This window comes from Terrapene carolina, unplaced genomic scaffold (assembly GCF_002925995.2).
Source record: "Terrapene carolina triunguis isolate 2854851 unplaced genomic scaffold, T_m_triunguis-2.0 Scaffold89, whole genome shotgun sequence".
NCBI classification, from domain to species: domain Eukaryota; kingdom Metazoa; phylum Chordata; order Testudines; family Emydidae; genus Terrapene; species Terrapene triunguis.
The window spans coordinates 8,418,861-8,435,537 of NW_020664440.1; the positions used below are offsets into that span (position 1 = coordinate 8,418,861).

Below are 16,677 nucleotides of genomic sequence, written 5' to 3' on the forward strand. Positions count from 1 at the left end.
ATATGTCCTGAGTTCCTGAAGAATCATGCAATGAAGTGAACCAATAAATACAGCTCAAATATACCTGCTGTGTTAGTATTTAAATGGGTGTGGTTCATGTTTTTAAATATTACTTATACAATATAGTGTGAAAGTGAAACCAAGTCATTTTGTGGCCTGTTTAGATTTAAGTACACTGGATCGGGGTACACATATAGCGATATCCCCTTATTATCCATCTATTACATATAATAAAAGGAGTAATAATGACCATAATAGTACAACTGACAGGTCTCACCATGAAATACAATCTGCTGTATTTAATCTCAGTTTCTAAATGGACATTTTAACAGTCCAATAACTGCAAGCAAATCTGCATCAAGTTTAAGTGCCCCTCCACAGCACAAGCTCAGGAGACATTCTCTTCTGTTGGGAAGATCACTGATACTGTTTCATCTTTACTGCCCAAACTATTCCATTTCGAAAGAATTAGATTCTTTTTAACTGTTTAAAAACTTAACATTTAATCTGTTTCTACTAGAAAACGGCAAAGAAAGAATCTGCAAAGGTCAATGTTCTCTGCTTAAAGAATTTGAATGGAGTGTAATTTCTTTAGGCTTCCAGCATAGGTAGCGACTACAAATAAATACAGAAAGAGAGGAAGAGCAAAGAGAGGGGCTTTAAGGGGGTTGACAAATGACACTGTGATTCACACCCACTGCTGGGCTGCCACTAATAAGCTACAGAGGAAGCAGCCAATCTCAGCTAATTACCAGATAAAATTGTATTGTAAGGACTCTAATTAGGAGATGCTTATGGAGGTGATCTAATGATTAAACACTGCATTCGAATGACCCCACCATCAATGTGCAGTGGTGCAAGATGTCACTGGAATATTTTGTAGAAACAGTAATTTTATTTCAAGGAGGGGAGGCAGTAATATTTGTAATAATGGCTATGAGGTAAACTAATTAAAAGACAGTTCCTAAAGGAAGACTGTGGCTTTGAGCAGCTGTGGCTGTTCCAAAACAAAGTGCCAAATCTCAACAGAGGAGCTGCAGTCAAGTGGAAAATTTCTGCCTGACCTCTGCTCTTGCTATTAATTTGCAGGAAAACTAATGACACATATACATATTCCCACAAAATTGTTCTAATTGCTAATTTGCCAAAGGAGCCCAGTTTCCAAATTAAACATGACTGCAGTCTGTGAGGAAAGAAAGAACAAAAAGCTGGAACACCGTGAGCATAGTGTGTTTCACCTCGGACTGCCATTTGTATGACTGAACCAACAAGTTAATGAAATGCCGACCTTGTCAATTGCTAGAGAAGTTTTACTTTAAGTTTTGTTTGATGATACTATCTCTTGCTTTTGGAGGGGCCTGGGTCTTACTGGTTATGGTGACAAAACTATGTAATGAGGCAAAGGGAAGAATATGCGCAACCATCTACATTTTTAATGCTCAACATGCTGCTTTCATTGTTATCTATAAAATGTAGACTTAAAAATTAATTGTGAATTAGAGCAAAATAACAAATTATGAATGGTGTTGATTTTGTTGTAATCTTAAAATATTAATATTAATTGTAAATGATTAAATCTTAATATCATCATCAATTAGGAATGAAGAAGTGTCTAAGCTCTGTGCTTCTGGCTGCTAAAGATGATTATGCAGGGCAAAGATCAGGAAGGGATTGTACTGGGAGGATTTCTTTTCCTGATGGAAACTCTACAGAATTTCTCTCTGTGCGCTTTCTATTTAAAAACAAGTTGGTCTGATTACAAAAAGTTGTTCATGCCAAGATTGGATACGACAAGATTCCCACATACTGCCATTTTTTGATGAGGTATCATTTTTGCTGCAGGGTACTGAATGCTAGTGACCAAGCTGGCTTTTTTAATGAGTATTGTTCTTTGCATTTACAATTGGGCACATAACATGCTAGGCGCTGTCCAAGCACATCGAACACACTTCCTACCCCAAAGGGTTAAGCCATTCAGTAATAATGTTTGTAATAAGTGAGTATTTCTCCCTGGAGTTTCTATTTTTGAAATATTTGTTTTAAAGGCCTGTAGTTTTGCAAATTCCACTACTGAAGGATTTTACAACACAGGTAGCCCACACCTCTCTAATCTAACCATCATAAATGCCATCATTGGGTCAGTGTCCAATATTCTGCCTGGCCTTTTATTATTATTAATCTTTACTTTCAAGAAATAGTTTTTTTTCTCCCATACAAGCCAGAGAGGTAACCCTCTCCTTCACCCCATAAAAATAGATTTCTATTAAGTGGCTCTTCCATTAAGACTCCCTTTGATTTCTCTCCATGTAAACAGATTACATAACAACAGTGGCTGCAAATAAAGAATCTGAAACATTTTAAAAGAAAAAAAAATTAAGTGTCACATTGGGGCGTACCTACTGCTTTAGGGCATTGATTTTTCTGCTATTGGTGCTGCCACTCTGATCACAGCTGAAATTGATGAAATAACTGCACAGAGTTTCTAGACTTTAATCACCCTGGTGCAGAGATTGCTGAAGGTGGAGGGAAGTGGCACCAAGCTTTGTTAAATTCTGTGTCTTCCTGTACGATTTCAGCCTGGACAGATTACTGTATTAGATGTAGGATCTGGCAAGCAACAATCGCTTAGCAGGTGTTGTTATTGGCAGGGATACTAAGGAAACCCAAGTTGAGGAGTGGGACTTAATGAAAAACACTATATAAAAACAGCTTTTGTGTGTTGTACTTGAGAATCTCTTTTTATTGCTGCATATCATTATTTTTCAAACTATAAGTACAGCTACAGCAACTAAAATGCTCAGTCATTACCTAAACAGTTAAAAGGCTATTTTATTGCAATACTTTGTTTTCACAGTTGCTAAAAACAGTATTTAAAAACAATTGCAACTGCTATGGTTAGAGTAAAAGAAAATATTATTAAAAAGGAATATCTAACAGTGCATTTCATTTAAAATGCCAACAGTTTCTTTAAAAATTGTATTTCAATTTCATAAAGATGGATGTACTGCCTAGTATATAGAACGTCTTGTTGGCCAGAATAAAAAGAACGCCCTTTTTCTCCCTCTTGTCTAGGTAGTAGTTCTTTTATGTTTAGTTAATACTCCAAAGCAGATCAAGCTTCTGATTTATTCTATTATGCTGACCTCCGACATGAATGAAAATGGTGACCATAACAGCAAAACTAAAATAAAAAATTCTTAGGAGTTGTTGTGGTAGTTGTTTTTTTAAACAATGAAAAAATCTCCACCTCTATACAATGCATCACAGCATATTCCCCAAGGTCAACTGAATTCATTTTGGAGTATTCAAATCTCAGCTATGGGAGTTATATTCTTTACGCAGTAAACTATGAGGTACTTCATTTTCTTTTTAAAATGTTACACACTTGGGCATCTCAGTTATAAAGTCACAATTAGACACCTTTAAACAGAGTATTGATTATTACTATTACAATGGCTCTGTATCTCCCTTCCCCTTCTTTGCCTCCAACTCTAGCTCTCTGCTCATAAGTCCTCCCAGCAGTAGGGCCCAGAATTTCTTGTATTTCTAGAAGTGGATAGCACACCCAACGAAGGCTGCTCCAGAGGGAAGTGCTTCATGTACAACTGTCTGCCTCCAGTTTGGGTCACGTTTTAGCATGTGCTTAAGTCCCATTGACTTTAATATGACTGAAGTACTTTGCTGAATTAGGACCTTAGTGATTTGCTATAGCTAAAAACAAAACAAAACATGATCATTCCACTGTCTTTTCCAAGATATCAATTATTCCAAGGTGCTAAAGCAATCTAAAGACTGACACACGTTCCTTAACATGACTAGACCTGACAAGTCGCTGTTTAACAGGGTTGAGTTGAATGCACAGAGTTGGACTATGGTCTGAACAGTCCAAAAATACTGTACTAATTGATGGGATATAGCTAAACAGGGCAAGATGACATCATTGCTTTTTGGCTGCCATTTGTGTTTCACACTGGCCATTCGATTTTAAGAGCCACACAGTATAATGGTTCACTCTTCGTTTTGCCATCTAGTTAAGAACTATTTAAAAATAAGCATTAAGAGCTTTTAAATAGGAAAAAAAATATTTCCCATAAGCTCTCCATGCAGTCATTAAAAAGCTGTAATTTTAAATCCCAGTTTATTACTATATTTGGATCGGTAGTGACTCCTTTAAAATCACAGATGTACCAAAAATATATTAATCCTAACATACACCTTGCATTAGTTATGGTAGGGGAATAAAATTAATTACTGGATGTAAAAAATACTTTGCACTGCAGTAATGGTCATCAGATCTTTTTTACCAAAGTCCTACCCCACTGAGTTAAAAGGACTGGGGTCTAGCACAGTCTATGTGATGCCTGTGTATTTTTTTTTCCACAAGAAAAGCACAATTTATGCAAAACACTATACTTCTACATCTTATAATTAATTTTCAAATGCTTCACCTATACATATTTTAATAATTTCTGATTTATCAGATGGTATCTATAATAAATTTTTCTATATTTCAATAAATGAAAAGAAGACAGTTTCAATCCAACAACAGAGTGTCACACAATATAGGCCTGTCAGGCACCAATTTTTACTTCTAACATGTAAGTTAAAGGATAAGGAATTTATAATGCTGCCTGTGAACGAAACCACTTTTCATACACAAATGTGATTTTTTTTTCAAAGGGTAATACAACAGTACATTTACATAAACTAATCCAAACAATCTATGTATTTGACAATGGCAAACCTCACACAGACTGCCTATTGTTGGTTTACATCTTGGAGTTCTTTATGTTGGCTTGTAACACTGCTCTAGCTGTCAAAGGTTTGACTTGGACTCTAAATAAATGGTTATAGAAGTGCTGTGCAGCGATATTGGACTTCTTTGCAAAAGAAAACCTGCTGTGTATGAATTCAAAAGCTATTAATTTTTCAGTCAAAAATATTCATGCCTATTTCTTTTAATAAAGAAACACTGTGCTGAGCAACGGAGAGATAATGTTGACTAGTGGTACAGAATTTTCAATAGAGCAGTTAAAAATAAATTTAGTGGGAGGTCCCCATCAAAGCTATAATTTTCCAGAATGTAAAACATTTTTTAATACTAATCAAGACAGCCCATTTTTCCCCATTCGTTTTTTTTTTCTGCTGCTTTTCCCTGTTTATTGGCTGCTTAATACTAATCTGCATGGCGACACCAACTGGTACCTTTGTAGCCTACAACACAAATGAAAGCTTACTGCCTGTTGATACTGAGCGCTGATCACTAGCCGAACAGCACTTGTCTTCTTGCGATTACTTCCTTTTAGTTTTTAATCCTTCCTTCTGAGGGGCACCGCTGCTACGAAAAGTCTCTCAACAGAATGCTTTGAGACCCCCACAGATTATTCCACTCTTAATTTTTAATCCAGTAGGATGGATAGAAACCAAACCCCCTTCTCCGTGTTCTGCCTGGTCTATAGTATCTAGTCCACAACCTAGTAAAGCATGCGAATTCAGTCTAATGCAATCTGAAGAATAGGAAGAGTTTTTCCAGGTACTTTAAGTAGTTTCCTTTTGTGATCATCCTGATCCATTGGATTAAGCAATTTTTGGAATCTCTGGAAGGGCTTATATTCACCACCCTCAAACTTCCTCCAAAAGGCATTGCTGAAATTGAGTTGGACTCCTGCTCCTATGCTGTTGAATATTCTGCAATTTTCTTTCTAGTACCTCTCTATCCACTTCTGCAGCCATTTATTTCCAACTACATGGAAACTGAGAAATTCTTCTCTAGTAAAAATGGATGTGCAAAGTGTTTAATGATTTTATGTTCTCTATCTCTGTAATGTGTTCTGTTTCAGACATTAATTTTGTCTACCAACTGCATCTTGGCAGGCTACCATATTTGCTGGGTTAATAGTCTGACTCCTTTTTATTTCTATCACCATAAATCATAAACGTATATGGGTGTGTGTTTGCTTTATTTATAGAAAAATAAAATCAGTCAAAACAGATAAACCAATACTTGGCCATTACGCTGCATCATTGCATATTGATTAAAATTGCTAGTACTAACTATAGATTGTCAACGCTCAATTAATTTTCACACAATGACTCAAAGCAAAATCAAATAAAGGCAGTGTACCTTTAAATCTTACAAATCTTAAAATCAAGAAGCAAAGCACTCTCTCCATTTTGAATAATCATGTGAAGTTATGAGGAAAATTTTTTTAGCATTATGCTGATATGAAAAAACAACAACTGAAGTGCAATTTGCTTCAGGGAACAAGGTGCTAGATTTGCCTTTTACAGGTACCACCAGTTGGCTTTGACTATTGGACTATCTTTACTTGTAAGACCAAACATTTTATAAAGTGCAGCCTGTAAAGTTTATCCCTTTCACAAGCTATTTCTGAGAGCAAGTTGGATAAATAGGGTTTTCATGGACTGTAAGTACTTTAACAACTGACACTGGGTAATACTGATTTTGTTGTTTATTATCATCGAAACGTACATGCAACTAGAGTCTACACTATCTGAGCCTAGGATAGGATCACACTAAAAAGTGAAAGTAATATCCTAACTATAACAGAATTTTACCTTGAGCACTAAAACCACTCTGGTCCAAATGCTCCTTTTGGTCACATGCAAATTCAACTTACCTAGAGGGGATTTACATGCACATACATAAGGATAGTAAAAGGTCCAAAGTGACATTTAAAGTTAAGACTAGTTTTAAACCCCTTGAAGAAAAAAGATTGTGGGAAAATTGGGTTTATGTGGCTGTGAATATTCGAAGCCGACCAACTAGCGATGCAATTTTTGTCTCTTCATTTTGACAGTCTTTTAAAGTAGGCCACACTTTGTATTATGCTCTGAGGTGGGAAACAGGAAAAGAGGTTGTTGTGAGGCTTTGTTCTGTTTCTGCACAGAACAGTACTTACAGGCTGAGGGGTGGCTTTTGGTTCAGTTGACTTCACATGCAGGTGTGTCATCATAGCTTGCAGGCGCTCTTTGTCTTTTGCAAGCTGAAGAAAAAAATGCTCTGTTACTTCGATGAATAAAATCCAGAATTCTGCTTATTCCTGATTAAACAACTGGCACCACAGACATGACAAAACAGTTTTATTGCTTAGTAGTTTGGAAATTTTATATGGTCTTTTCCGAAGTCGAACTAACTCGTGGTGCTGGGTGTCACTATGTTCCAAAGCAAAACGCATTAGCCCTTGAGTGAGGAGTGCTAGACCTGCTGGCACCAAGGGGGTCACGGCAGCCCTGACAGCTAAAAGACAATAGTGAATCATGTTTATTAACCAATCCTATTCACGCTCAGTAGGCAAAGCAAAAAGCAAATTATACATCTAACACTCACATTCAAATATTTTCTTGCTTTAACATAACTCTCCCCCCCCCCGCAAAAAACAAAAACAAAAACAGAATATAGCTTTTATATCACATACTGCTCATGTGGTGTGTAGAGCAAGCAAAGAGGCAGGAGTGGTGAAACCACATGAGGCAGCCTCAGAGAATTAGAACAGGCAGCTTTAGAAAGCACTGTGCTTATTTAAAGAATAGCAAACATTTCCTAAAATCAGAGTGACTTACTACTCTCTTATAACAATAATATATAGCTCTTATAGAGCACATTTCATCAGTAAGGTCTCCAAGTCCTTAGCCAAGGAGGTCAGTATCAATAGCCCCATTTTACATATGAGGAAACTGAGGCACAGGGAGGGGACGTGACTTGCCCAAGGTTACCCACCAGACCAGTGGCAGAGCTAGGACAAGAACCCAGGGCTCCTGAGTCCCAGTCCAGAATTGTATCCACCAGGCCATACTGCTTCTGGAAAGTGGGGTAAAAACTGGAGCAAGGGCAGTATTAACTCAGAGCAGAAATTTAAAATGGCATCCCCTTAGCACATGTCTTTAACCAACAGGCTAGGAAAGTGTAACCATATTAGGAACTATTTTAATAGTGTTCTGTCCCTTAGTATCAACTGAATACTGCTCAAACCAAAAGAAATCCAGAACACATAATGCTTTAGGAATGCTTCTTTTGCTCTTTGTGATTCAATTATGACACCATTTGTGAGCACTGGGGAAAACAGTTCTATTCTGCACGTCATATGTAAACATGTGCCCCCCCCCATAATGATATGCTTCAGTCGTCTCAGTTTTCTTTAAATTTTCTACTGAAATCTCCACGCAAGTCACAGTTTGGTTGCTTGGACTCTCACGTTATACTGCCTTGATTAAGTCTTTTCTTTGTATACAAGCTGGTTTGTGAATACATTTAGAATGCAATGATCAGACTGTGAGCTTGCTGTTTTGGGGGACCTCAAAAGCTCTATGTGTAAAAAGTTTCTTTTCCAACTATACATAATAAAAAAGGTAACATATACTAACACTAAGAATAGAAATAATACAAGTAAAAGGGGCTGTAATTACTACACATGCCCAATAAACAGATTCCTATTTTCTTCAATGGCATTTAGATCAGGCCCATGAAATTGAGAGTTTTCTCACATATTCATTATTATCAAGGCTGAGTTTTGCTCTAGAAAATCCAAATTCCTGGTGCCAAGAGGAGAAAGCTAATCACATTCCAGGGAAAGTTTAATAAACTTGCCCTCCTTATCAGAGTCATCTGTTTAGAGTAGTAAAACTGGGTTAAATGAATGTAAAAGAAAACTCAGTCATAAATCCCCATTCACTAAATTACAGTTAAGGGAGTGTCAATCTGCCCAAGGGGAGGGGTTTCTAACTGTGCCAAAATGTCTTGGTGGCTTGAAACTTGGCATATAAGGTTTCAAAGAGGAATTAAAGGGAGAAAAATCAATGTAACCGTCTGGTTTTGCGCTTTTAGAACACAAAAGTCACTGGGATTTTCATGTCACCTTTTTGGGGGGGGGGCTGAAAAGCACTGGATTGCTCAGAGGATTGGCGTTGATATATGGAATCTTACAACACTGGGTCAGCAGTACAAATCTGATTGTTGATAGGTTGTAGGCAAACACTGTTACCTTCTGAAGGAGGTTCTCCAGCCTGAGTGGCGAGGCTTGAGGTTTCAGTTCAGGTCACAGCGGACAAGAGCCCATATTGAAAAACAACCTTCACCAATGACACCCTTTCCAGCAGTCAGGCCTTAACATGGAAATTCAATATCCCAAAAAGCCTGGGCCTATGGTCAATTACCCTGCCACATCTGAGGGCTTGTGACGGGAGAAAACTTTTGTGCAGAAGTCCTCCCTCGCTGGGAGAGCCAATGAAGGAAAGGGAGAACGACAAGGCTGGAAGGAGATGCAAAGAGACTCCTATGTCTATAGCAGATCCCTCAAGATCTAGCGGCCAAATCCCCTGGATGTTCCAAAGAGAGGAAGGGAACCAACCTCATACTCCTGATGGAGTGATCTAGTGGAAAATCCTCCCCGATGTCTTCCTGTGGTCTTTTCAGAGGAAGTGGGGGTCTGACCCATCATATACATTAAATGTATATCAAATCAAATCAAACCAATGAATGCTTTTAGTCTCAGTAAAGGGTGACTGTGCGGTTTTCCATTCTCATTTTATTTGTTGAATAGCTGGGCATGTGAGTTGCCTGCAGTTTAGTCTGCACACTAATCTTCACTCGATGGACTAAACATTGCAGAAGATCGTTATTTTAGAAACAAAATAAAATAAATACTCCCATCAAAATCAAGACCTGAAAACTGTCTGCGTGTGTCACAGGCAGTGAAAGCAAAGAACAGGCAGTTTTCTAACACCCAGCACAAGGGGAAAACCCAAACTAGTTTCTTTCTGCATCCCATTGTCCCCACGGCACAGTACGTTTCATTCTGAACTGGAAAGGTCCTTATTTTTATTGTTCTCTGTCACCATCTCAGCATTCTTTTAACACAGTATTTGGTGGATGAATTCTGTTAAAGATCCTCTTGACATTTCAGGCAGACACATACTAATATTTTGTCATAGTCTGAGAATTTGAATGCTCCTCCAGTTAGGCAGGAGTTTAAATTATGAAAAATAGAAGTCTCTCGCTTTCAAAGCAGCAAATGGAAGTGAAAAATCCCAAGAATGTCTTTAAACTGCTTTCCATTAGGTCAGGAAGCAGGAGGATACAAGACCATAACTCCATTAGTACCACCCCACCATTCAGTAAGTTCATTCAAAAGAAGTCATGAGGGCTTGTTAGGCAACTGATGTGAGGAAGCTCTCATCAGTGAGGCATTGACTAGGGCTCCAAAGGTCTGGAAATGGGGACTATTAGTGGTTTTTGCAGGAAAATGCACTTGATTACTAACAGCATTCTTTGGGAAAGAATTGTTATGCACAGAAAATAAACTGATTAGCATTACTCTTAAATGGGCCCTATTCTGACTTTTCAAAGCTACTTATAAGCATTGTTTGTTTCCCTGATGATGTCCTGTGACAGGAGATGAACACATTAGCTCCATCAAACTGTGCAAAGGTCATCCAAAATGCCCTGCTGTACACATTCGCCTCTCAGTAGCACTTGACTGAAGGTGCATGTAAATGCATATTCCAAATGTGTATGGGGTAAGATCCAATCCCCTGACTTCAGCACTAAACCAGATTACTCTGATAGACGATCAGAACCCAGGGGTACAGGTCAACTCCCAAAATATTGCCTCCTCTGCCCCAACACTCATTCTTTCCCCCTATCTCCTTCTCATTGTTCCTTTCTGTAATGCTATACAATCATTTAGACTTCAGGGGATCATCTGGCACGTCTCTGCACTGTGGCAAGACTGAGGGTATGTCTTCACTAGCAACGTTAAAGCCCTTAACATGGCTGTGTAGTCCCAGTGCTGTAAAAAACCCACCCCCACAAGGGGAATAGCTCCCAGCGCTGGTGCACTGTCTACACTGCCACTTTACAGCACTGAAACTTGCAGCACTCAGGGGTGTGAGAAAGTTGCAGCGCTGTACAGTGGCAGTGTAGACAAGGCCTGAGTTCAATAGCTCCAAACCATCCCTAATAGGTAAGTGTCCAATCTAGCTCTGAGTATCTGCAAGGGCAGTGGCTTCACAAAGTTCCCTTGTCCACTTAATCTTCTAATTCTGAAGTACTAGCTAGTATTTCTATTTAATTTTATAAGGTGCCGCTCACCGTGGTGCCCAAGTGCTGCTTAATCTAAAGCTTCTCCTGCCAATTATTATTGCAAACACATACATAGTGCTGTAAGTTTATACAGCACCTTATAAACCTACATAAAAAAAACCCCACATACCACCCTGGCTGTGAAGTGGTTAAAATATAAGACAAACACACGCAAAGACAGGACACTGGACACTTCATGAGAGGGAGGGTGGAAAGAGGACACACTGCTGCTAACGATAGGGACACTGTACTAGACATAGAGGCCAGCCCAGGAGAAAGTGCCATGAGCATGGGAAATGGGAGATGAAGAGGAAGACTAGGTGCACAGGGTGGGGTAGTAAAGGGGAGAACAGAGGGTCCTGAAAATAAGGACAAGGATTTTAGACAATAAGCCATTGGGTGGGATTGGGAGGTTGGGGAGAACGGGACTCAGAAGGAACAATGCATCCAGACCAGCAGGAAAGGAAGACAACTTTAGTAGCAGCGTTTTGGACAGCCTGAAGATGAGGGGCAGGGAGGCCAGTCACCAGTTTATAACAATCAATACAAGATTGTTATGTCCCTGTCACTAGCAAGGATGATGGTTTCCTGTGTTCTTTATAACATCCCTTTACATCCTTGAAAACAGGCCAAAGTAGCCTTTTCTCTGCATTGACAATGGCCAGTTATCTTCATGGTTCCCTCTTATATGCTAATTTTCAAACCTATCATCATTTTTCTTGCTCTCCTCCAAACTCTTCTAATCTAATCTGGTGCCCAAAAATGAATGCACTACTTCAACTGAGGCCTAGCTAAACAGAATGGCATGTAGCTTGCTTGTATTTATACCTTAATCTCTTATTCTTCCTTCATTCCCAGCCAATCATTTCTCTCTCTGCAGTTGCCCTAACGAATGGTGATCATGTCAACACGGTTTCAATCATGTAAAAATACCGAAAGACTATGTTGCTTGTGGTATTTCAAGTATGTTTGTGATGGAGATACTGTGAGACCAAAGATTCATGATATTTCTGTCCAAATACAAATCTGACTTGATGTTAGTTTCCATGAACATTAGTCAAAAAAGCAAGAACCCTCACTTTCTTTAAGCTGCACTGGATATCTCTGTATGTGTATGTTGACAGAATACTATACATAAGATTAACAATAGTAAGAGAGAAATCGAGAGAGAAAATCAAATTTGGATCCATTACACTCAAACCAAATATAATACTTAGCCTTAAAGCTCAGTTACAAAATTAATTCTAAGAAAAATAATTTAAAAGAGCTATTCCTGATGAGATAGTCAAGAAATGTAACGGATGCAGTCAGAGAAGTACAAAATCACAATTCACATTCTCAAGACGCTTCAATGAAGGGGCAGTGGATGACATCAGAGGGTAGGGTAGTACTTAATCTGCAGCACACATTTGGCTCCTCAAGAGTTTGCAGAAATGGAACAGTGCTCCACTTGCTCAGGCTGTTTCAGGGCGAGCAAGCAGACTGATGATGACAGGAGTGTGAGGCAAGTGTCAGAAGAGCTGAGCATGTGGTCAGCTAATTTGGGTCCCACCCCCCCTCAGAAACAAGAAACAGTATTATCATGACGATACAGTGATACTTCCTCTCCCTACCAGGAGCCACATCTGGAGCGTGGAGGAGAGAAGGGACACATCACGTAGATATACCCACCACCTGTGCAAGAGGGACTCGGAGGATATTCTGCATCAAATGGCATCTCGGAGAGCCACAAACCAAAGGTGGCATCATGCCTTGGTATCATATGGATAAGTTTCCATTAAAAGCATGAGGAAGTTGCAATATGATTATGCAACATCATCTCCCCTAGATACAGCCACTGCAACACACTAAATCAAATTCTACCCTCTCTCCAGTAAGGTAGTATGGGATATAAGACAGGGCAGAATTTGGCTCATCGCCAGGATCACAAACCCTCATCATTTTGTGTCACTCTACCAGCCCATTTCTTGGCAAAGTTGAAATCTAGCACTTTGAGTACCAATGGGGTAAACTGGTTTGGTAACGGGACACCATGCCTTCCCTGTCTAGGTCACAGAACTCAAATCCATACATGGCAGTACTGACTGAGTATTGTTACTGCTTCATAGCCATTTGATAGCCATGTAAAACATGATCTTAGTCTGATTGTCCAAATTCTAGTGGGCTAGGTGACTACATTGCAAATGGTACTGCTGGGCCAGCCCTCTATTCCGTCAAGGCTTTTTACAGAATAGGCCAAACCTAGATTAACTAGCTGCTGGAGGAACGCCCCAATTACTCTGTGTAAGGGAATCATTTGGAGCAAAGAGTCACTGTAGCAGCTCATATGACAGCACCCTCCTCCTGACTGGATTTTCTTTTAAGTCTCAAACCACTGATACTCCTACTCTTTATAGCTGTGACCCAATATGTTTTGCATAAACGACTAGTACTTCTCTCTCTAATCCAATCACTGATGGTAATACAACTCACTATTTGGGGAATAGGTTTAGTCTATGCCCATGAATATTGTCTTTGCTACACTAAAATCTAAGGGTTGTTTCTCTTCTGGTATCCATTTCACTCTATTTTCAAGATGCAAGCGCAAATGCCTGATCCACAAGACCCTAATGCATCATATCTATTGCTTATGGGTCTATCACAGAACAATGAACTTTTAGCTAAGATCAAGCGTAATATCATTTAAATATGGGAGATATATCTTATCAGGGACTATATCCTGCCCTTTCAGAGAATGGACTCTGAGCTAAGAGGTCTTTTCCAACACTATCATACCTCTGCTCATCATTCACTCATTATGATCAGTGCTCCTGTAACTAAAAAAAGTGCCAGAATGCACTTCCAGTAAGTGACCGTACTGGAAGGACACCATTTCGGCTCCCAAAAAGAGTGCCAGAGCGGTGGTCTGGAACATTTCGGCACGACTCAAGCCCTGACTATGATTAGTATTATGTAACACCGATCAATCTACCACAATAGTGTCACGATTATAAAGCACTAGCAATCAAAAAACACCTATACCTTGTTCAACTCTTCATGTAGGGCTTCATCTGACTGTCCCTAGGCAATACAAACTCCTGTTGACTGCAGGACTGAGCTGTTGTATTTATTTAGATGGAATAAATGGGTGTTAACATAACCCAGTCATTCATCTAAATTAATACAACAGAGCCTATAACGTTTTTCAGACTACAACCCAATCTAGGTTTACCTACAGCATGACTGTTATTGCCCGTTGGTGAAAGATTATCTTATATCTCAGTCCACCAGAAAGACTGTAGATTTTTTTTTTTTTTAATACCCAGGAAACTTGTTAAAATAACAAACCATTTCTCACAGCAATTTCCGCAAGACTCTGCTATTTTACGACTAGTAGTTTGATTTTTATAAAACTTATATTAAAATAGTTTATATCGCTTCAGCTAATAGTGGAAGACTGTCTTCACTGCAGTGTTACTGAAAGTAAAATTTAGGAATATCTATGAAAGAAAAAAGCTAATTTGTAAGATAAGACGATAAAAGGGATTTTTTTTAAAAAATGGTTATCTTGAAAAGTAACAACAAAAAAGTTTAAGTGTGTTTTTGCTGATTTTTCTCTACAACTATTTGAAGCTATAAATGACTTAACTCAGTAAAATTCCAAATGTAATTATCTTCTGTACTTAGCCCAAGGCTGTCCATATATCTCTACATTGCTGTCTTGCATACAAAATAGGTTTTTCAATGGCTGGTAACTATATAATGTACAACATTGTTTTAATTTCCCCTCCTTTGCTAACCTCTTGACTACACACAGACACACAGTCAAAGTCGTCCAGTAGAGCAGTGAGGCACAGGGAGATATAAAGAACTCAAAAGCACTTTAAAAGGCAGTTACATAAATGGGTCAGACCTCTGCAATTGCACATTTTAATAAGCTCAAATTTTACCCCCTTTTTTTGCACTTAAACTCATTTGCCACAAATGGCAACAAATAAAAAAATATAGAGACAGTATTATTAGTATATGAGAGACCACCAACAAGCCAGTTCAGGCGGTGTTTTGAAACAAACATTGACAATTTCTTCCATGCCAGCAATTCTAAACCATGGGGAAGGTTTTCCATTCCCCCCTATTTCTCCCTGTCCCCCTCCCTCCCCAGTTTGAGAATAAAATGCATTACACACATACTGATGGAGTCCCAATCAGTGAGACTGCTTAAGCTTCCTACTTCTTTTCAAATTACGGTTTAGAAAAGAGGAAATGAAGCAGCAGTTTCTCTGACAGTTTTTAAAACTACTACAAGTAGGTTTTGAAAACTTGTTTTCAACCATAGTGGGTAAAGCAGAACTCATTTTATTGCTGTCGTGAATTGGATGTGATCAGTACTGAGGTAATATTAAAATAAATTTCATTTTACCTGTAGCTCTAACTGCTGAACAACCTGCATTTGTACTCTACATTGGGCTGTACTTCTATCATCCAGCGCATGCTCATTGTTGAGATGTCTGTAACAATACACAGAAAATCATTAAGTGAAATGGATAAACAAAAAGGAAAAAGTAGTTACCAGGATGAATAAGCAATCTGAGTATTATCCAGCAGGTCTTCATCAATACCTCCGTTTTTTCCTCTGTCCTTCTTTGACTACTGCTTGTTACCATCACTCATTATATTTTAACACATATTTTCAGTAGAAGGTTATTTCAGATCTAAGAGAAACTCTGCTGAACAGCTGTTTTTCACCATTTAGGTAAATGCAAATAAGACTAAGAAATTATGGTAAAAATAATTTTATATTTCTTGACTACAAAATGCTGGATATATCTAAATGGGTACATGCAATACATGAATTAAATCTCAAAGAATCTTCATGTTTTATGTGGATTAGAAATAAATAATATGCTTGTGCAAAGAATGGAAAAATTAACACACAAAATTTGGTGTATAAACATCTGCAAAATATGTACCAATAAAAGAGAGAGTGAGATACATATAGTTACTGTAAAACAAAGTGTATTCTTGAGCTACCAGGTACTAGAACAATTCCCGAAATATGGCACTGCTAGAGTTAAATGTTTGCCACAATGTGTGTTCTGAAAACCATTCCCTATGCAAATGTTTTATAAATCAGCTATTAAACTAAAATTATTCTGAGGCCCAGGCTAAAACCGGGTATATGTTTTTTGGACATTTTGTTTTTGCATTTCTGTGAATACAACAAACAACCACATGCTTCTTTTCCCCACTCCACCCACACCACCCTATCCCTCTCCTTTACTCCAATAGCTTAAAAAAATTGCCTTGCTTTCAAAAATATCTGGCACATGATAAGATAAATTCATCTCTGGTTTAACTGCACTGCCTTCAATGAGTTACATCAGAGAAGAATTTGGCCCACTTAACCTTTGATATGGACTAACCACTTATGAGAAATTGTATAACATTTCGATTTATAAAGTGACTTCTACTCTTGTACAGTACCCACTAACAAGGATTATTTTTTAAATAACAAAACATAGTGCCTGACTCAAACCTCCCACCAGGGGAAATGAGATTAGAATTGGGGCCTCAATATACACAACCCACTCTTCTTA

General features: G+C 38.4%; 1 protein-coding gene across 7 annotated transcripts in view; it reads right to left on the minus strand.

Annotated features, from left to right (window-relative positions):
• Positions 1-16,677, minus strand: part of FOXP1 (forkhead box P1) — a 220,319-nt gene that overhangs the window by 23,417 nt on the left and 180,225 nt on the right. For all 7 annotated transcript variants that reach the window (XM_029911165.1, XM_029911166.1, XM_029911162.1 and 4 more), the window contains 2 exons: positions 15,501-15,588; positions 6,924-7,007 (listed from right to left, as the gene is read on the minus strand). In XM_029911165.1, coding sequence (XP_029767025.1) covers positions 6,924-7,007; positions 15,501-15,588 — 172 coding nt within the window. The remainder of the gene's footprint in view (positions 1-6,923; positions 7,008-15,500; positions 15,589-16,677) is intronic.